This window comes from Lissotriton vulgaris, chromosome 3_1 (genome assembly GCF_964263255.1).
Source record: "Lissotriton vulgaris chromosome 3_1, aLisVul1.2, whole genome shotgun sequence".
Lineage (NCBI taxonomy): Eukaryota > Metazoa > Chordata > Amphibia > Caudata > Salamandridae > Lissotriton > Lissotriton vulgaris.
Genome location: NC_141689.1, coordinates 2,136,190,364 through 2,136,213,279, shown reverse-complemented (window position 1 = coordinate 2,136,213,279; position 22,916 = coordinate 2,136,190,364). Strand labels below are relative to the sequence as shown.

General features: G+C 44.8%; 1 protein-coding gene across 7 annotated transcripts in view; it reads left to right on the top strand.

Annotated features, from left to right (window-relative positions):
* LIMCH1 (LIM and calponin homology domains 1) overlaps window positions 1–9,199 on the top strand; it is an 892,718-nt gene extending 883,519 nt beyond the window's left edge. For all 7 annotated transcript variants that reach the window (XM_086962709.1, XM_086962710.1, XM_086962708.1 and 4 more), the window contains one exon: window positions 5,425–9,199. In XM_086962709.1, the coding sequence (XP_086818835.1) occupies window positions 5,425–5,450 (26 nt within the window). In that variant the 3' untranslated portion in view covers window positions 5,451–9,199. The remainder of the gene's footprint in view (window positions 1–5,424) is intronic.
* Window positions 9,200–22,916: the final 13,717 nt, after the last annotated feature.

The following is a 22,916-nucleotide window of genomic DNA, read 5'->3' as shown; positions in this document are numbered from 1 at the left end:
CCCCTTCTTCCCACCTCCACGAAGAAAACGCTTATGCAGGCCTTAGTTGTTAGTAGACTAGACTACTGTAACGCTCATGTTTTCAGCTAACAGTGTCTCCATAATGAGAATACAGGTAGTCCAGAACACTGCCGCCCGCCTCATGGTTGACGCCCCAGCCAGAACACCCTCAGAACCTCTTCTGAATCAACTGCACTGGCTTCCCATACTAAAAAGAATAAAATTCAAAATAGGATGTATGATCCATAAAGCTCTCAGAGGACAAGGATCTATGTATCTGACCTGTAAATTGACCCCCTACTCCCCCACGCGCTCACTTAGATCCAGTTCAGAGCTTTTGATCACCATTCCTAGGATCAAAAAGGCGCGCAGTGGAGGCAAATCATTCTCCTACTTGGCTCCGATGTTCTGGAATACCCTGCCTTTTCATCTATGGGCCTGTCCCAGTTTGACACAATTCAGAAAGATGTTAAAAACGTATCTCTTCTAGCTCATGGTCCTGTTATGCTGTCTAGTCCAAGTGCTGAGATACCCTCATGGGTGATTCAGCGCTATACAAACCAATAAACATAAACATAAACTGAGTGAAGAGCTGAAAGAAGCACACAAAAGCTTGGCTTCAAGTGTCTGAACTGGCTCTCCAAGTATATGAATTCCCCCACTTCCCTGGCCAATAATATCCTTACTCATAGAATGTGCTGGATTAGAGAAGAGTCAAAGGACCATCCGGTGAACTGTAATCATGAATTTCAAAGACCTCTCACTGGTACAAATATTGCTAGCCAGTGCAGCACGTATTCAAGTCGGTCAAACTAGTGTTGATCCACTCCCCTTGGGGTACTTTTATACACCGCCACTACGGACTGGTTGGGCTACTTCTATCCCTCCATCACTACGTCCCAAAAGAGACCCAAGTGTTCCCATCCGCAGCCAGCAATAGTCGATCGGGTGCTCTAGTGTACCTGTATCCAACTGGTTTTAGGTTCTGGAACAAGTTGATTGACTTCCCAGAGACGCCACCTACCCAGGTCCTAGGCAAGAGGAGGCCACCCCTGTTCCAGTTATTAAGGGGTCCACAGATATTCTTAATTTAATCCCTAATTTCGTCGCAAACAGGGTGGCTGCTAAAAGGTTCGTGCAGATGCCAACAATTCCAGCCACTGCTCTCCACCTTATCTCCTGGAATATTGCTCGGATTCAGTAAAAAATGGTTGATGGGCCTGGGGATTGTTCATAGATGACTTTGGCTTCTGCATCTTCCTAGAGATTTAGGCGCGGACTAAGGTTCATAGGCAGGGTTTCTTAACTCATAGTATTGAGGCACTGCCTTCGATGGAAGGTAGGCCATCGGGGGGGGGGCTTTTAATATGGTTCAAAATTTCCCTTGAGTGTTCAATTAACAAAATCTCTATAGACTTCTGTGAATTTTTAGCCCTAAGCCTGAAACTAAAGTCGGGCACTCCATATCTGTTGATTAACATTTATAACAGGTTGACTCTTTTTTCCAAACCCTCACTGTGTCTTAAGACCTTGAATGCATTTCTGGAACTTTTGCCCTTGGCCATAAAGTGATCAAAGCAGGAGATTTGAATACGTCCTTCAAACCCTATACCTCATTCTTGGAACTGGTAAAGGAAAAGGATAAATCTGGTAGGATACCCAGACTTTGTGTTCAAAGAAAACCACCTAAAATGAGTTCTGCTGCCCTCCAGATTATTGATATATTGGTCTCTGTTGGTCTGAGGCCATATAACGGTCACTTTCCACCAGACCCTGATGCAAAGCCAATGTTCATAATGGGTGATTATTAGAGCCACATAAACTCTTTCCTTTTTGATGTTTGCAGTTGGCATGAAATTAAAGACATGACAGTGCTTGATCGACATGATGGCAATCACTTTCCTATTACTCTAGTCTTGGATAAGTCACAGATAAGGAAAAGGCAAAGTTTAATCTCTCCTGATCCACACAAGGATGTGATGATTAGTAACAATAAACGCAAGGTAAAATGGGAGGTTCTTTCAAGAGCCAAAGATGCCATATTTGCAATCTACACGGTTGTTTTAGAAGAATTGCAAACTCTGAAGTGCCATGTTTTAACCACCACGCAGATTATGATAATGCACAATAATTTATTTTAAAAAATTGGTATCCTGTTTGTAATGGACTTTAAAAGTGGAAGAGGATTTCTCAAACCCAGAGTAAATGGTTGGTTTAATGAGTCATGCAAAACCTTCAAGAAGGCCCTATTAAATGCTCTAAAGAGTAACCAAAGAGCACTCAATATTGAGTCTACAAGGGGATATTCCAGGGCTATTCAAACCAGCAAAGCCCAGTGGGAGGCAACATATGGGATGATCTATTAGAGGCGGTAAGGTTTAGAGACAATAAGCGCTTCTGGCAGTAGGTTACACATGACGGCTACAGAGATTTATCTAGCCCAGACTGTCATATCCCCCCAGAAGCATGGGTGATTTACTTCTCAACACTTTATGAGGAGGCAAGATTGGGAGATGGGATATTAGAGATCCTGCCGTAGCTTCCCACAGATTCTCCTGGAGAGGAGGTTAAGCCATTCACTCTTGATGCAATCCAGGCCCATAAATCAGTCAAAGCTCCTTGTTTGGATAGAATCCCAGCAGATTTATTCAAACGCGAACAACAGATCTGGGGACCCTATATAAATTCCTTGTCAAGTGCACTAATGGCTGGTGCACTAATCCCAAGGTCTTGGAAGGGAGCAGAAATAATCCATATTTACAAAAAGGGCAATAATCCACACTGAGAAATTATAGACCAATAAATTTGATTTACAATATTCAGAAAGTCTACAGTATGCAAATTTTATCTCAGCTATGGGTTTGGATTGCCCAAGCCAAAGCGTTGTTTCACTCACAGGCGGGATTCAGATTGAACATCAGCACCATAGACCAGATTGTCCGATTCCTGTCCAGTAAGTGGAAGGTAGTAGACATTGACAGAGGGGCTGCTGTATGTTGCCTTTGTGGATTTGCGAGCTGCATTCAATCTAGTCCCCAGGGCAGAACTTTGGGTGGCTTTGCTCAAGATCCAGGTCCTACGTGGACTACTGTCTCTGATCCTGGCACTATGCACAGAAAACTTTGCGAGGGTTAGGTGGAGCCCTGCAGGGGAATTGACAGAAGATATTCCTATTAGGAGGGGTGTTAGACAAGGGGGTATTCTAGCAGCCACACACTTTCTCTTGTATATAAATGGCTGCACCCTCTATCTTTTGAAACTGTGAAAACGATTCCCTGAAGGTGAAGTATTATAAAATTCTGTGTCTCCTTTTCGCAGATGACACTCAGTTAGTGTCAAAGTCCTCTTGTGGTCTAATTATACTCTTGGATACATTTAATAATTTTTGCCTAAACCACAGCCTGGATATTAATAAAAACAAAACTAAGTACATCTTCTTTGGTAATAGGAGGAACATACCCAAGAGTAAGGTACTCATAGGAGGGGGGGGAGGCTGTAGATAGGGCCCATGAATTTGATTTGGCGTAAGACTGTAAGACTCCCATAGATGGATAGCACAGATAAGGAAAGAACCGGGTCCATTTTTAGGTTAGCCAATAGATCACCCACTTTCCCTATCTCTCTCCCCTCCACCACCACCACCACCATCTCCACCCCCTGCATGGAGATGTACAAGATTCAAGCCTGTGGTGGAGCCATGTATGGGGCAGATTTAAGGGGGCACTGTAATCTTACCACCCTTGAAAAAGCTGAAAATGCCTTCATGGCTGTTGAGACTACCAACCAGTGCACCTACTGTGCCTGTTAGATTCGACCTAAATTGTAGGTCGATTTCTGACATTGCTATGTTGAGACCTATCCAGAATTGGCCAAGGCTCAGGACAAACGAGGATCTTGGTCACTACAGGGATTGTATCAGAATTATACTACATGGCCACCATGCTAGAAAGATCCCTTAGTTTGTACACATCAAAAAGTGGCTCTTTAAGTTTGATTAGAAGGTTTGTGGTTAGAGCCTTGTGCACTACCCAAAGGTGCTTGGGAGAAGCTGAAAAAGTCCTACTGGAATTATGTATTAGGTGTAAAACTCTCGGCTTCTCGTGGAACCCTGATGGACTCCTTCCTGATGTCCAAATGTGCACCTGAATATGAGCAATTCCTGAACGTGGTTACCAACCCTGTCACACAAGCACTTACGTTTAATTCAGATTGGGCATAATATCTTTGGCTTCTTTTACCCATTCCTGGACGAAAAGAGAGACAAAAAAAACCTGTGTCCGATGGGTTGTCTAGTCTCAGAGAATATCGAACACATGCTATTTTTTTGTAAGGCATATGACAATGCTCATAATGGATTATTCCCCTTTGTAAACTTCTTGCGTTTAGGGATCACCACATAGCTCTTCGAATAATCAAAACCAGCACCAGAGACTGTGTGATCTATTCAATTGCTAGATACCTGTCGGCAATATGGTACATTAAGTCAAATGCTCTCTGAAAATAGCACTTTCATCTATACCTTTTTATCTTGGTGTTGACTTGTTTTGCTCATTAATCATGATCATTTTTGGATGTTTTAACAAAATCTTTTATCCTTTCATAATATTATGGATCCTAAAAAAATGTATGATGAGTATTGTATTGTTGGTCCGAAATTCCCTTCACAACTACGTTTTACCTTGAAATATTGTTGCACAGTGAATTGTATGTTTTGTTATACTGTCTTTTGAAATGTTAATATTGTACTTTTTCTGGTTTATTTAACCGAATTAAAGGAAATACTGAACTGACCTAGACATATAATGTTAACACAAATATGGGCTAGACTAACAGTTGAGCTGAGTGAATTATACACAGAAGTTACCATGCCACACACAATTACAAGTTTACTCCTTCTTTACGCTCATAATTTGTAAGCAGTAACAGGCCTGTAATTTGGGAGAAATTTGTGAGAAAGAGCCCAGTAATTTTGGGACCCACCATGTTATTCTCCATCCCAGACCTAAAAAAGGCATAATTAGTGGGGCGGAAATATTGGACAGCAATGCTAAATCCAGTCCTGTATTCCACTGCTTCCCACCCCGCTTTCCGTTCTGGACAACTCATTATCTGAGTGTAGGACATTTAACCCGTTGCTGCTTCGAACATTCCACGCCGGTGCGGAGCGTTCTATTAAGCGGGCAGGGCCGCGTCTGCCAGCGGACATGCTCAGCACTACGGAAGGTAGAGCTCGCGACGGACGTTGGCCGACAGAAGCAGCAAAGGGGTTAATAAGTACCATGTATGTAACTCATACTCCACGGTTTTTAGATACCCATTTAAAACTGTGTTCAATCTTTACTGTGGCGCTAAATGCATCAACTTGAATTATTTTTATGTGACTGAATGTTTTTTCTTTGTTTCTGATTTTCCCTGGAAACACAGCAGCTGGTCAGCCCACAACATTGTGACATGAATTTCAGACCTGAACATTTTCTATGAGAAATACATCTGCCACCTTGCCCCGCGGGCTGCTTCCAGACAATCTATCGTGCAACTCCCACCATGGACGCCACAGCACTCATCTCAAGGCAAATGCTTCTGGAAAAGGCTCTGTCTGAGTCAGAACCTTAAAGAGCCCTCCGCTTGTTACATTCTTCATGCACTTGCACAAGTTAGCGAGGTGCAAACGTCGCAACTCCATCTTAAGTACTACTATTTTTGTGTATATTTATTAGAGTTCGCTTGCAAGATTTCAAGCCTGTTATTCTCTCCAATGAGAATAAAAAAAATAAAGGTGCAATAAAATACCAATAATGTTCCTATTTTATCACTATCTAGAATGTTTACATAACTCGCAAACGTGCTCTCGCACATGCCGACATACACCTATATGAGCACAAATTTTAGTGAATTCAAAAGTTTGAACCATTTGGGACCTCTCGCCAAATGGCTGTCCTGATACACCTTACCATTCTTTTAGTGTACATTGAGATACAGCATTCATGACACTCAATCCGTAAGCATTTTGTGTTCGGTTTCCTCAGTCTGAAGGTAAGATTAGCCATATAAATTATTGCACCTTTAATTTTTTCTATATTGACACCTTTTCGACAATTTTTAGTCTGTTATTTTACCAAAAATGTCTTTTTGACAAACCACAAGCCAGTATCTGCAGCACAGGCTTTCATACAGCAAAACAATAGCAACTAGAGGAAAATCAAAAGAAAGTGGATTCTTCAAAACCTGCATCCGGTCTGCTGAAGGTCGCTTGGTGGCTTCCATTGCTCTGAGTCCCTGGAGAAAAGACAATGAAGGCAGAAACAAACTTGAAAAGAGTGAGATTGTCTTGTCCTAGTTTCTTCTTGCAAACATTCTTTTTGAGTGAAAACAGCTTTTTTCGTGCATTTTTTGCAGTAAGAGAGGAAATGGTGAGCTTTCTCCAGGACAGGGTTCACACAAGTTGGTGGCAGCCATGTTCCCACTTTTTTTCCCAAGACGCACACATTTTATCCATTTCTACAGGGAATATAGGCTGCTACCTTTCCTGTAAGAAATAATGCACTTTGGTTGGTTGCCATGAACGTTCCACCAAAGACCTATTGAAATGTTGTTGCGCATTTCTTTGGAAAGTGTGGTAGTTTCGAAGTCGTGTAATCCTGTGAGTGCTGTATTATTAGTGTCTTTCTCCTCATCGTGACCATAGAGCGTAAATAGACAGGAGCTACTTAACAAGTTCAGTAGGAAGGGTCTAAAAAAATAGAAGGAAGTTCCCTCCATTTTCGTGATTGTTGTACAGGCCCACACTCACACACCCCCATCACAGCGGAATGTTCTTGTGCGCACCTGTTGCTGAATGCTGCAGACTTCCCAAGAAAAGGGCTAACTTGCACATTTTTGTACTATGCTGAATGCATGCTGTGTGATTTAAGGGACTTAGATGGGAACATGATTAGTGCCATTATTACGTTACCCTGGTCTGGCTGTCCTGTGAATCATGTAAAAAAATACAGTTTGATTGTACGGACATAAAATGGTCCAGAGGCCGCATCCTGTGCAGGAGCTGGGACATGAGCCTCGCGCTTTTCAAAGACATTGTGTTGCGAGGGGGTGCGGGTGCTGCAGTTTCTTTGTGTGGGGTCGTGCAGTGTATGTACCCAGTGACAGTATTATCAAAGAAACGAATGGACGAAGGGTGAAGTGATTGGCCGACACCGACATGATAAACAGCCAGGTGCGCCCAGCGTCCCATCATAAACAACTGGAGATGTTCAGTGTGCGGTTTCTGCTTTGTCCTTTAACCGTCCTCTCCGAGAGGGGGCGCTCTGATTTCTCCAGGCCTAGCTTTTCTTTTCCGGTGTGTTTATTCAGTTAATTTTCTTTTATTTTGCAGTGTTGAGAAAGAACAAGGCACATGTCCGTGAATTGTGCACACGCTGCACGTTTTGACTGTAGTTAGTAAACCGTTCATTTGCAGAATTTGCCAAGTGGCCGGATGTTTCATTTGAGGTTGTAATCTGGTGCACTTCCGGAAGTCAGCACGAAGGCATTTGGTGTGGCATAGAGACAGACATATAGCTCAGTTGTCAATTACATATTTCCCATCATGCAGCTATGGACAACATCTTTACAAAAACAGCTTTATTGATTACTTTGCTTGGTCGTTTTCTTAAATGAGACCATTTACAGAAATAGCACATTTTGAAGCCGAAATTCCCTTTGACGAAATTCAGTGTCGTCTAACTTGAACACAATTGTGCGTTTTTTTGAAAAGATGTGATAAGCGATTAAAAAGACGTGCCGTGGTAGGTGGGCAATATATTTTTATACGTTTTCAAAAGCAACTATTTATTAAAGTGCTTGCCTCTTCTTTGCATGTAGGTGGCGTGCTTGGGCGGAAGTTACAGCCCCTTTAATTAAGAACGCGCCATCATCCTGCGCATAGCTTGAACACCTGTTCACTGTCCAATAGAAAAACACACATCCACCTTTCATTCAAATCGTGCCTTAGAAAATGCAGAGCTGTTGCACACGATCTACCATGACTTATTGGATGCAATAAACACAACGGTAATACCATGCTGACTCCCAACCCATTTAATTTAACCAATTTAACGCGGGAGCTTAGTAAAGTTTTAAAGAAAAAAATGTTTTTGGAAATGTACAGCAAGCTTTTGTATTTTAACGAAGTTCTTGCATGACTTCCAGTTCAATGTTTTGATAATTTCGACGTTTACACTTTGCATGGTGTCACCCTAAAACACATCACTGTAAACTGCTCAGAACACAACATGGAGAGTTCAAGCTACCCGTTTTCTAAGTGTACTTGTGACATGTCTGGAGCTTCACCTGTTGCAGTAAGAGTCCATGATAACATGGACGCCTCTACCCATAATGTATGGTTTTACTGATCCCATGTGTGCATGTCTTGGTTGAATGAGCCCTACATTAAAACTCCGCTGTCCATAAATATTTATAATGCAAGAGTCAAGCTTTCTCTGCTAACCACATTGCAAACAACACCGAAGGAACTAGTACTCCATAAAAACTCTATTTGCCAACCATTCTGACACTAAATGCATTCTGGCCATCATTACAATATAAGCTAGTTCGTAACTTTTTGGCCAGATATATGTTTTTTGAGAGGGTGAAGGAGGGAGACTGTCTTTGTCACCTTCAGTGCAGTTCTCATTACACTTTTCTTCATCGTCGTGGGATATCAAGGGAAGTAAAATGCTTAATTATATTGAACTGTAATGTAAATGTGTTTGATTTAAAAAACAAAAAAAATAACATTTGTAAAAACAATTTGCTGTTGCTGAACAGGAAGGGTTCAGATGTTCTGCTTGCTGGTTATTTTCCCTTTTGCCCATGGAATATGCAGAGCTCCACTCTTTACCTGTTGTATGTACTTCCTTTCTGACGTCAGTAGTGGTTTCTCCACTGGTGTTACAAGATGTTACAGATGCATTTTGGAGTGCACTAGATACTAGCAATGCACATAACATAAGGTTTGGTGAGCCAAAGGAGCTCGCACTTTAAACAGTTCTTGTCAAAAGACAATATTCATTGCTCCCGGTGGGACTGCTATGTTCCATTCAAAGTACACTAAACTTTCTGTTATATATTTATTCTAAACTGCCTTTGAAAAGTAGGAAATGTCTAAAATGCAACAGCTTTTATAGTAATTGTATGTTTATTAATAAAATATTGAATTACAGGCTGGCTCTGTGTGTACTTGAAGGTCTTATCCAAACTTCCTGTGTTTGAGTTTTTTGATGTGAATCTCTTTTATCAGCTTCATGTTCCGTGGACAGTTACCATTTTAGGCCGTGTCTTCTGTGTATGGTATCTCCAGCTTGTTTTTGGTATCTTCAGCTTGTTTTTCTTTAAAAAAAAAACGTGACCGTGTTGTGTTGACAATGCCTCCACTAAGCTAACACACACTCTTATTTGTTAGCTTTCTCAGTTACATAGGTCTATTAATTGAACAGTAATTCAAATGTTAATTCATATTAGAACATTGGAATGTTGGGAGCTCCATTGCAGACAAGGGAGTGCTCCCTGCTTCTATGGGCCGGTAAAGGCCCGCAGAACAACATTCCAATGTTCTACAAAGGCTTCTCGAAGCTCGAGGGGATTTAGCTTTGAGAACCCTTTGTTTAATTTGTTAGAACATTCTGCCCTCTAGTGGCAGAATGTTCTAATAGCCTTATAGCCCTTCGTAGCAGGGCTATACCGGCAATTAAAGTCCCGCTGTCTCGTTAAAGGACCTCGCCTTCGGCTCGGGCCTTTAACGATTCAGCGGGCCTTTAATAGCCGGTATAGCCCACTACGGCGGCCTATAAGGCTATAGTAAAAATATATGTTTTATGGTTACAAGATGTGAGCAAATTGCACTTGACCATTGTTTATTAGATAGCGAAATAACATCTGACTCCTATAAGGGCAGCAAAAATCTTCAAGATACTATCAGAATGTCTTTCTCTAGTTTATTGTTAATTTGAATTTCACTGTACAGCGCCCAACAATGCACAGCCCACCATGTAAAACATTGTAACATACTAGTAATTTTGAAAATATGCACCTTCCAAAGTGAGGGATTCACTCATTTCCAGTGAATGATATGCCCCATAATCTAATAAAACTACTTTAAAGTTGGAGGTTTTCAGTTCATTTTGCACACCAAACCTTTTGTTTTAATTTTTTAGGTGCTTTTCTCCACATATGAAACCAAAGTCAACTGCGTAGGTACACTGAATTCCTTGGATGAGAGCTGTTAATCAGGAAACCCCACTTAAGTAGGGGGTAGGCTTGGTGCCTGAGAACCCTTCCATCCATTGAACCCTTCAGTCTATTCAACCCTTCCATCCATTCTTAGCTTGGCTCTACTGAAGGATGATGGCCGCTTCTCTTGAATTAAACTGTGCTTGCTTTACCTTATTCCTTCTTTGGTGTTCATTTCTTAATGCTTGGGTGGGTCAGTATTTGGAATTACTGCTATAATACTATTTTATATTTGTTTATTGCTAAGTGTTTTAATAGGAATGTATGCATTGGAGAACTTTGTAGGGAGCCTTTGACAAACCAGGGTTCACTGGAATCAGTTTGGATGAATTAGAGCCATTTACTACTATTACCCTACAATTGAAGGGTTAGTCCCAATACACCCCTGGTACACCCCTTTGGCACTGGTATTATGAACGTGATTTTGAGCAGTACAAGTCGTGGTCTGGGAAGTAGTGTTGTGGGACTATAGACTCACCACCCAGCAGACATTAGTGAGAATCAATAAATCACTGTCCAGCTACTCCTTTGGTCTTAAAATACAAACATATGGACTTTAAAGCTAAATCACACAATAGATGTCACTATATTCAATTTAGCATAGTGCAGTTCTTACAGGGAACAGTCTTTACTGGTAAGAAGCATTGTCCCTTAGTCTTGTGAGGGGAGTCTCATTGTGCTTTGCTGGGGTAGCTCTTGTTTTCTTATAACTCAGAATAGTGACTCAGACCCCACGCTTGTATGCACTCTTTCTCAGTGCTTTTGCAGTCCAGGTAGCAGATTTTTTGAAAGTGCTTCCACAGGCAGTGCCTGTGGGTGCCGCTGCTAGCAGAGGCAGAATGGATTCACTGGTGTGCGTCTGGCACGGCCCACCAAGCGAGTCTACCGCGGTCTTGACCTGGCCCCAGCTACCAGACGGCACACGTCACACTCACGCATCCGCACCTGAAACCTCCTGTGTCACGGAGATCCTGTCACTTGGGTTAACCTTTGGTCTAACCACTAAACCCCCTGCCAAATAATCAGGTGCCCACCCAGGGTCGTAGCAATGATTCTCCTCTTACAATCTTGGTCTTCACTTAGCACTTTCAGTTTCTTGTGATTACTACCACGTTGGGACTTGATGTTAGATCACTGGATGTAATTAATTCACTCCAGATATCAATGCCTCCTTTGCTGGGGAAGTGCATGTAGGCCTCCGGACCTCACTCACCGTATCTTGGTGCGGGTGCGCCCCATGTCACAATAGCGGTGTGCCTTACCTTAGCTCCTTGCATACTCTGTTTCTTCTGAAAAGTATCTTCATTTCATTAACCCTCCTGAGCAGTCAATCCGCGCTCTCCCTAGAAGTAGAATGTAGGCAGCCAATCCTGGCAAGCTATAAGAATCTTCCAGAGGTTACTGGTTCCCCACCTAGCAAGGGTATTTGGCAGTCAGCAGCCCAATTCTGGAAGTCAAAGGAATCGCCCAGCCACTATTGGTACAGGACCCTTGGCTCTAGATCAGGAAATTTTGGCACGCCAACTCCCTCTAAGCCTCAATCTTCGGTACCGCCAAAGTATGCCTGGTACAAAATAGAGTCCATTATCTACCCACAGGTAGCACATGCTTTACCCATACTCTACATGTAAGGTTGAATGACCCGTTGCAAGGGACTGGCAGATCTATTAGAAAAACTTGAGAGGTCAGTAGGCTGCTCCCCCAATTAGGCAACATGAAAAAAGGCCTGGTCAGCAACTATAATCACTTCCTTGCTACTAGTGTCAGTCCTCTGCAACCCAGTGCATAAAAATAGAATGCCACATGGTGTTCCCTACTGACCACAGACCCCTTCTCTGGGCCTCACTCCGTATCATGGAGCAGCTTTGGCACATATGCATGGTTGTCCAATGTGTTGAAGTAGGGGTAAAAAATCGCGACAGTTTGCTATGGGGACCTTGTGGCAGGGTAGCACACTTTCCAGAGCCATGCACTGGACATTTCTCTGCTTTAACAGATACCATCCACCTCATAGGGCCCGAATGTCCAGGACTTACTCCACTGTTGGAAAGGCCTGATTGGATTGAGAAAGTCCTCTTGTATTCCCATGTGATAATCTTAACTTGTACTCACCTGTGCAGTAGAATTTCAGTAACTGGAGATTGATCACCAGTTACTTATGGAGCTGTCCCTTTAAATTACCCACCATATGAGTGACTTGGGACTCTTCTGGGCCACAAGCTTTTTGTAAGACAAGTAAAGTCTGAACCATCAGAGGGCCAATTTGATGGCAAAGCACTCTTTCTAAATACCAACCCACTTCTGCTCACTAGGCAGCACTCTGTGGCTCATAAAGGCAACCAGGTGTTGCCTTCCCTTTTTGATGAGCTGTACGAGAACTGTCAGAAGCATTGTTGTGCACAATGAAGGGTTGGCTATAGTCAAGGGCCTTCAAGACTGGTGCATTGCAGAATGTGGCCTTCAGGTTATTAAAGCATTCTTTCACTCCTCAGTTCAAATGACAGTCCTGGGCTGCTTTTGAATGGGTCAGGGCTCACAGTGGGGACATCTATAGTTCCATAGTTGCCCACAAATAGTTCCTGTAGTAACTGGTGATGTCTAAGAAAGCCCTCACCTGGGTTGTGGGAAATCCCAATCAAGAGCAGCCTAATCCTTCTACTCAAAAAGGTGATTCTTCCATTCTCACCTACTATCCAAGATAGACCACAGAGGACTGACCCACCTGGCACTTCATATCCTTGATGGTGAGTTTAGTCCATTGCATCTTCAGAACCTGTTGGAGATTTTCAGATGATCTTTCATTGAGCTGCGGAACCCAACAGTGTCGTCCAAGAAGGCCATGCTGAATTCTTCCGTTCCTGATAACACATTGTAGACTAGGTGCTGAAAAGTGGTGGAAGGATTCTTTAACTCTAAGGCCATAACTTTGAACAGATGGTGGCCTTCATGGGTGGAAAATCCAGTCTTGGCACCCGGTGCCTGATGCCACTAGTTATATCAAAAGCACTGAGGTTCTTAGCTGTGCTCAATGTGTCCACCAGCTTGTCAGCATGGGCATCCACTTTTGTGATAATGTTACATGCTGGGCAGTACATGCAAAAGTGCTAGTGTGTGGAATCATGCATGCTTAGTAACTAGCTCCACTTGACTAGCTCATGGACTACGGGAGCACTCATTCACTTGAAGATCCAACGCCTTGGCCACTTCTGCCGTGATTCATTCTTGGATCTGGTCTGACATCTTCTGTAAATCGCGGACATAGACACTAGTTAACACTGGCGTGTATGAGAATAGGTGGACAAACTATTCAAAAACCTTTCCTGCAGTCTATCTGCCGTTAATGAGTCATATCAGGGGCTGGTTTCACCCTTTCTACTGAGCCATTTTTCCCCACCACTGTGCAACAGGTCTGGAAGAGGCTCAGCCTGCACGGTGACTTCTAACCATACAGTTTTCTGGAGGTATGACTTAACTGGCACCTGTGTTAACTAGGTAGTTGACATAATAAATATTCTTCGCCACCTTGTAGGGATCACTCCGAGCTTGATAGCAAATTGGCTTCGAGCACCCGTTCTTTCTAGTTCTCTTGGTACTTAGAGTCACTTTCCGGTCCATTAGCTCTTGGGTAGCCTGAAGGTTTTTCTTCACCTTGCTCATGGATTAAGCCTTCACCTGCCTGAGGCCCGGAGCATAGTCCACCTCATTGTGACTTGGGGATTTGGGGATACCTTCCAGTGTTCTATAACCAAAGTCTGGACTGTGGACAGCATGCCTAAACATAAGCGAAGAGCAGGTATATCTTACTACCTTCTGCAGGCAAACTATAGGCATGGCAGGAGGAGATCCCGGGTGAGTTGCCTTCATTCTCTTTGGGGTCTTGTTGAAGCATTCTACCAATTCACCAATCTAGCGGGCTTATTGTGGTACATTTTGGAGAAGTTATATGTCACACCAGCTTGCTTCCACATCGCCCTCATGTATGAGGAAATGAAATTATTTCCTCTGTCAGAGACCAATGTCTTAGGGAATCTGACCAGGCAGAAGATAATAAAGAGGGCCCTCCTCCACTAACTTGGCGGTTACTGTTACCTGGTGGCATGATCCACCACAACCAAGATATACTTGGTAGTGGAAGGGAGGGGGGTCAAAGGGGCCAACTATGTGTATGTCCACCTTCTCAGGTGGCACCACAACCATGAGTAGAAGTACCAATAGTGCCTTGGTTTGGATTTAGTCATGCCACTCATTTGACAAGTCCGGGTCTGCAAAACCTCTTTACGTCTTGACACATACCTGGAGAGGTGAAACAAATATACTAAACTATTTGTGTTCTTCTTGATGCCCCAGTGCCCTGCTAAATCTATCTTAAGGATAGTAATGACCAGAAATTCTTGTGTGATCATGGAACCACAGACCTTTTCTTAACTTCGTGTTCTGGACCCTTGGGCTCAATATACAGCAACCTGTCCCCTCAGTCTATACTGTGCTTGCCAACCACTTCAGTGGCAGCTTGTTGCTGGGCCACCTAGTGTAAGCCCGTGAAAGTAGAACCCTTTTTGTGTTTCCTGCGAAACTCCCTCTTGGTAGTTCTGATAGCAGACAGCAGTGCTGGCAGCTTCCAGACTCCAAAAACAGTCCGCCTCAAGACCCTCATTCACATTTCCATTGAGAGCGGGGCAATGGCTTCTCCGAACTCCACCACTTTCATCTGATCTTACAAGTCAAGTCAAGTCAAGTCATAAAATTTGTATAGCGCACTACATACCCAGAGGGTTTCAAGGCGCTTAGGAAGGGAAGGAGGATTATTTGTCGAATATCCACGTTTTAAGCTGCTTTCTGAACGCTAGGTGGTTCTGGGTGAGGCGGAGGTAAGCGGGAAGTGAGTTCCATGTTTTGGCAGCCAGGTATGAGAAGGATCTGCCTCCCATGGTGGTCTTGTTGATGCGAGGTACGGTGGCGAAGGCTTGGCTGGAAGAGCGTAGTTGGCGGGGGGGGGGTGTAGAAGGACAGTCGAGAGTTGAGGCAATCTGGTCCGATGTCGTAGAGTGATTTGTGTGCGTGGGTAAGCAGTCGGAAGGTGATCCTTTTATTGACGGGTAGCCAGTGGAGGTCTTTAAGGTGACCGGAGATGTGTTCGTTGCGTGGGATGTCTAATATGAGCCTGGCTGAGGCGTTTTGGATTCGTTGGAGTTTCTTCTGGAGTTTAGCGGTGGTACCTGCGTAGAGGGTGTTTCCGTAGTCCAGTCGGCTCGTGACCAAGGCGTGGGTGACTGTTTTCCTTGTTTCGGAGGGGATCCAGCGAAATGTTTTTCTGAGCATGCGAAGAATGTTGAAGCAGGAAGAGGATACGGCGTTGACTTGTCTGTTCATTGAGAGTGAAGAGTCCAGGATGACGCCAAGGTTCCGTGCGTGGTCTGTCGGAATGGGTGCTTTTCCGAGGGCTTCCGGCCACCAGGAGTCGTCCCAGGCAGAGGGGGATGTGCCTAAGATGAAGACTTCTGTTTTATCTGAGTTCAGTTTCAGACGGCTTTGTTTCATCCATTCAGCGACTTCTTTCATTCCTTCGTGTAGGTTAGTTTTGGCAGTGCTGGGGTCCTTGGTGAGGGAAAGGATCAGTTGAGTGTCGTCCGCGTAAGAGATGATGTTAAGGTTGTGTTGGCGGGCGATGGCCGCGAGGGGGCTCATGTATACGTTGAAGAGGGTGGGACTGAGTGATGATCCTTGAGGCACGCCGCAGATGACTTCAGAGGCCTCGGACTTGAATGGAGGAAGGCGGACTCTCTGGGTTCTTCCGGTGAGGAACGAGGTGATCCATTCAAGTGCTTTTCCTTGGATTCCGATGTTATTGAGGCGTTGTAGGAGGGTGCTGTGGCAGACTGTGTCGAATGCTGCAGAGAGGTCGAGGAGGATGAGGGCGACTGTGTCTCCATTGTCCAGTAGAGTACGAATGTCGTCTGTTGCTGCGATGAGGGCGGTTTCTGTGCTGTGTTTAGCTCGGAAGCCAGATTGTGAGGGGTCAAGTGATTTGTTGGCTTCGAGGAAGGCGGCGAGCTGGTTGTTGACGGCTTTCTCGATGACTTTGGCCGGGAATGGGAGAAGCGAGATGGGGCGGTAATTTTTGAGTTCGGTGGGGTCCGCTGTGGGTTTTTTCAGAAGGGCGGTGAGTTCAGCGTGTTTCCAGCTTTCCGGGAAGGTGGCGGAGTTGAAGGAGCAGTTGATGACGTCTCGGAGGTGCGGAGCTATGACGGAATCAGCTTTGTTGAAGATGTGGTGAGGGCATGGGTCTGTGGGGGATCCAGAGTGGATGGAGTTCATCAGGCGGATGGTGTCCTCAGTGGAGATTGGGTTCCAGGCGTTAAGGGTGTTAACGGGGGGAGGATGGACAGCTGATGGAAGGGTGGGTTGGTTTCCAGGTTGGTTGTCGAAGCTGTTGTGGATGTCAGCAATCTTGTTGTGGAAAAAAGAGGCTAGGGAGTCGCAGAGGGTTTGGGAGGGGGTGATGTCGTTAGAGTTGGCCGAGGGGTTGGAAAATTCCTTGACGATGTTGAACAGTTCCTTGCTGTTGTGGGCGTTGTTGTCAAGTCGATCTTTGAATGCTGTTTTCTTGGCTTTTCGGATCATTTGGAGGTGAGTGCGGATGGCGCTTTTGAAGGCGTCCTTCTTGCTGGTGGATGGGTCCTTTTTCCAGGCATTTTCAAGGGAGCGGCACAGTTTCTTGGACTTCTTGAGGTCGTCGTTGAACCATGAGGCCTTCTTGTTGCCAAGTTTGTGTTGACGTTTTTTCAGTGGTGCTAAGGTGTCTGCGGTGTTGGATAACCAAAGGGTGAGGTTGGAGGCGGCTTCGTTGGTGTTAGAGGAGAGGGCTGGGGAGGTTTGAAGGAGCGATGTGGAGATCTGCTCTGTGGTGATTTTGTTCCAGTTTCTTTGTAGAGTTGGTTGTAGGTGGATGATGGATTTCGGCATGTTGTAGGTGAAGTGAACGCAGCTGTGGTCAGTCCAGAGGAGATTCGTAGTGTGGCTGAAGGAGACATGGTTGCTGGAGGTGAAGATGGGGTCGAGGGTGTGGCCTGCGATGTGGGTGGGGGAAGTGACCAGTTGTTTAAGTCCGAGGTTGGCGAGGTTGTCCAAGAGGGTGGTGGTGTTGCGGTCGTTGATCTTTTCAAGGTGGAAGTTGAGGTCTCCCAGAAGGATGTAGTCTTTGGAGGGGAGCGCGTGTGGGGTGATGAAGTCCGTGATTTCTTCACTGAATTTTGCGCGTGGTCCTGGTGGTCTGTAGAGGAGGGTGCCTCTGAGTGTGGTCTTGGGGTCGATGTGGATCTGGAAGTGAAGGTGTTCAGAGTTGGCGAGATTGACGTCAGAGCTGGTTGATATGCGGATGGATTTCTTATGGACGATAGCGATTCCACCTCCTGTATGGTCGGTGCGGTCCTTGTGTGTGATCTTATAGTCATCAGGGATAGCGATGGCGATGTCAGGGGCGGAGGAAGCGTTCATCCATGTTTCCGTTAGGAAGGCGACGTCAGGAGAGATGGTGTCTAGTAGGTTCCATAGGTCAATGGCGTGTCTGTGGACCGAGCGGGTGTTGAGAAGGATGCATTCTAGGTGGTTGGGGTCGGGGATCTGTGTTGTGGCCGTAGCGGAGATGTTGTTGGTGCCGCTGAATTTGCAGGAGTAGCATGAGAATGGTCCATGGGTGCGTCCAGGAGCGGCTTGGACGCAGGTGGGGGCGCGACCGGGGTTAAGGGCTAGGAGGGTGGCGGCATCATAGGTGACGCGGGGGGGCTGGGTAGCGCGAGGGGCAGGGGGTCTGGCGCTGGGCGCGGTCCAGGCGCGGACGGGCGTAGACGGGCTTACCTTTGGCGCACCTTCGGCGCGGATTGGGCGCGAACGCTGCGCGTGAACGCTGCGCGCGGGAACTACTGTCATATATGGATAGTGGAAGGGGAGGGGCGAGGGCGTCTTAGCTGGGAGGCGGGGCGGGCTGGGTAGAAGCACAACAACAACAAAATGGAGGGCGCTTGGGGGGAATGCGCTTTACAGGTCGGCAAGTCGCGCTGGTAGACAGTGAAATAAGCAATGCAGTGAACAGAGCGCACACCAAGCAATGTAAATTACACCAACAGTGAAAAATCACAGCGGAAAATGGAGCGCACAGCCGGCAATGCAAATTACATTAGCAGTGAAATAATAGCAGCGGAAAATAGAGCGCACAGCAGGTAATGCAAAACACATTAACAATGAAATAATATCAGCGGAAAATAGGGCGCACAGCAGGCAATGCAGAGACACAGATTGAGGAAGGAAGCGCTAAGCAACGATACCGCTGCTCAAGGGAGCGACCACTCAGCTGGCAAGCGTCGAGTGAGTCACAGCGCTTCCAGGTAACGGAGCGCTGAAGTAGTCTGTGGGAGGGCGTCTTAGCTGGGAGGCGGGGCGGGCTGGGTAGAAGCACAACAACAACAAAATGGAGGGCGCTTGGGGGGAATGCGCTTTACAGGTCGGCAAGTCGCGCTGGTAGACAGTGAAATAAGCAATGCAGTGAACAGAGCGCACACCAAGCAATGTAAATTACACCAACAGTGAAAAATCACAGCGGAAAATGGAGCGCACAGCGGGCAATGCAAATTACATTAGCAGTGAAATAATAGCAGCGGAAAATAGAGCGCACAGCAGGTAATGCAAAACACATTAACAATGAAATAATATCAGCGGAAAATAGGGCGCACAGCAGGCAATGCAGAGACACAGATTGAGGAAGGAAGCGCTAAGCAACGATACCGCTGCTCAAGGGAGCGACCACTCAGCTGGCAAGCGTTCTGAGTCTGACTTGCAGCCTGTGCTCTCGTCAGCACAACTGACATTGTCTAGGCCATGTAGGCCTCTAGCTCTGGTACTAGCTTAGATACAATCAGGCAATTGCCCAGCAGGCACCCAGCACCCTGTTTCTCTTGCACCCCGATATCTCACCTATGGCTGTCTTGGCATTGACGTCTGCCTCAACCCTAGCAAGCAAGTACTCCATGTCGTCTCTGCTGGCTACCAGGCATTGCTAAGGCTACCAGGATAATCTCCTCCGGCTTCAGATACTACTTTTCAACTGTAGTCCTATATATCCAGCAAATGTATACTCCCGCAACCTCCAAGCGGCGAAGAAGGAGAGACGGATCACTCGAGTCTCAGGCAAGATGTTTATTCAAAGACCATTTTTCTTCTCAGCAAATGACGCGTTTCACATTGATATATATATAAATATATATATATATATATATATTCAGGCACATATTTAATGGAAAAACCAAATGTAAAGATGTTTTATAGTTCGGTATTGTAATAAGACAAAAACGAATTTTAAAAAACCCAAAAAATCTGAAATTCATCAATAATAATTTACCAAGTCAACTATAACTTGCACACCTGCTATGCACTGCTTGGACCTTTGGGCCTGCGTCCAGGCTCTGTCCCCAACCCCCTGCTGGTGGCCAATGCCCCGTTGCTTGCCAACCCACTTACGGTAGGGCACAGACACCCCCCACCCCCATATTTTCCTTTAAAAAAAACAATTGCTGTATTGTGGTACTCCTAAGGTACTGTGCGGCAGTGCACACTTCATTTTGTAATGCTTGCACAGTCTGCAATTCTCCAGAGGGAACCACAGAGTAGGGTCACACGGAGTCCTGCAGGACCTCGCAGGAGGTTTCGGTGAGTTCTGCGGGATTAATGCAGGAACTGAAGCAGAAACACAAATTTACCCACACTGCCTCCTTGAATATGATTTTGTGAGAAACTCTAGACACGTGGAACAAGTCCTGAAATGGCATCCACAACATGACGGTCGATGTTTCAGCTAGTCAACCCAAGTAGACAATTTTATTAATAATTCGAAATAAAAATGTAATCATCAAAATACATAAACAATTACAAGTAAAATAATTTAATGCAATGATTCCAAAATATAACTGCTTGGCACAGACCTAAAAACAGTGATAAATACCAGATTTAAAAATAGTTATGCTCAAAATTAAGCAAGTATCATCAGTCTGGCTTGTTACCAAATGGCTTTTGCCTCGTTATCCAGGCAATCTGCGAAAACGTTGCCAATGCCACTATCCCTATGAATGAGGTGTTACTTTTGCAAATTCTGTAGGCTTCTCCTCTTTCTGCTAAACTAAGGGGGATCGGCACAGGGCCACTACTCGCCTACTTCTGGCTTTAGCATAATGGGGGAGAAGAATAGCAGATGTTAACCCGTGTCCATGACGGTTTTGCTACTAAAAACAAAAGCGTGACCCCTACTTCCTACTCCCCCCCCCCCCTCCTCTCTCCCCCCCCCCCCCCCAATTAGGCGGTTAAAGCTGCTACTGGAAGTGTCCCATACCTAAACTGTAAAAACACTGTTTGTGCATGTGCCAGGCATATGAAGTCTAAAAACTTCTCGGCCTTGCTTATGGATTTAAGAACTAAAAAGCACTTGCTAAACTTCCTGAGATGTTCCGATGCTGCCTGCAAGTGGCAGTGTAGTAAGGAAGATCCAGGAAGGAAGATCCAGTAGCCGAGGAGTGGTTTAACAAAGTTTATTAGGTAATGGTTGTAGCGTGATAAGTTCATGTAGAGCAACCCCACCAGGAGCAGCCTGTCTGCTGCTCAGCCCATACTCCAACTGACACACCTCACCTCACAGGCACCCAAACATTCCATTCGTCATCACTATACCAACATTCCACGCTCACATTCACACTGGCTGCGCATCTAAGGAGAAAGCAACAGGATAAACACATATACAGGATACTATATATCCTCCTGCTGTATATAACACAAAAAACAAAACTGCTAAACAGAATAAAGTATTGACAAGAAAAACCATGAAAAGAGATATTACGCCAAAGTACATAAATGCAAAAAGGAATGAAGTATTAACTAGAAGAGCCATAATAAAACATTGACGAAAATAAAGAAGATAAATAGATACATATACAACGAAGAACCACAATATAGCATTGAAAAATATAGAAGAATGCATACATAAAGAGAAAATGAAGATGTTACTTCCATTAGCACTTATTTTCAGTTCACGTTCACTGGAGCAACCATTGACATTGTTAAATATGAATGATTTGACAATATAAAATATGATAAATGTTAAAAGAGGAAATGAAGATGCAAAGATAAATATACAAGAAAATGAAGATGTAGAGATAAATACACAAGATATCGTACATCCTCCCCCTTTATAAAATTCTTAAATTGTAACAGAAGAAGAAGAATTTTCTTTAATACCCTTGTTGCCAGGCAGTAGACGAAGAAAGAACCCTAACAATTCTCCGTCAGCATAAAGAATAACAACAAAATCGCACTTAGTATCTCGGCCAACCACTCCCAACTGACCAGACAAGAATGAGAGGTGGCACACACAGCATAACATAAACTAGCCTTAGGCACAATGTGAGAAATTGGCCTGGTATGTGATGTCCACTATTCTAGTGGGCACCCTGTATCAGTCCAAACCACCCTCATGGTGGTGGTTGTTAAGTCAACCTTATAGACCAGCTATCCTAGTGGTAGCATGGACAAAGGGATGTATGACGTTACAACGCATACTTTTACCACGCATACCATTACAACGCGGTATTTACAACGCATACCGTTACAACACATAGCGCTTAGAGGTGCTGGATAGTGGTAAGTATAATTTTATATTCCAACTCCAGTCCCCGTGGACACTAGGGAAGGTGTTGGATATAAAATTATACTTATTCCCTATCCTAGAGCGCCCCCCAGCGCAATGCATTGTAATGGTATGCGTGGTAATGCCTGCGTTGTAGTGGTAGTGCGTGGTAAAAACTTAGTTGTAAACGTTGTATACCTGGACAAAGCAGTCCTAGGCTAAAACTTCAGAGAGCATGTGAAGCCAGCTGTTTTACCGTATGTAACCCCTTGAATACCAAATGAAAGGACACCACACAGGTTATATATAAAATATATATGTATTTATTACTAACACAACCCCTCTGAACTCTTTGAGGTCAGAGGCCAAAGCACATAACAAAATACTTAATTATCATACAATAAGTTGCACAAAATACAGTTGAGCCCTAGGGGCGTTGCAAACCATATACTAAAATAGTGGTATAAGAGCCATGTCACGAACAGGGAGCAGGCCTAGGGCCTAGGGAATCGCTGGGGCTACACTGAACTACCAAAGGTTAGGAAGCAGGAGGCCCACTGGAAGCGTGTGCAGTGTCTTAACACATACTCGAGTTACCATAGGGATACAATGGGAACGTAAGAGTCAGAAACTAGTTGATTTAGGACACTTCCGGATGGACTAGGAGAAAGCTACTGAAAACTAGGACACTTGGATAGTCAATACCCACAGGAGCACCGGAGTACTTGCGTTACCTCACCCACAGGAGCCGGGTGCATAGGTGTCAAGTTGTGTCTGGTTTCGTCGCTGAATCCTATGGAGACCTGTGAAAAGATGCTGCAGGCGACCAGGAGAGAACTGTCCGGTTGGATCCAAGGGTGGATCGAGGATGAAGAGTACCTGAAAACAGAGGGGACAGAGTCTGGGTCACTAGCCAGTTACCAGGAAGGAACAAGGCGATGTCGTGAAGCAATCAGGTGATGTTGTGAAGTTTGTCTCTGCAGCCACA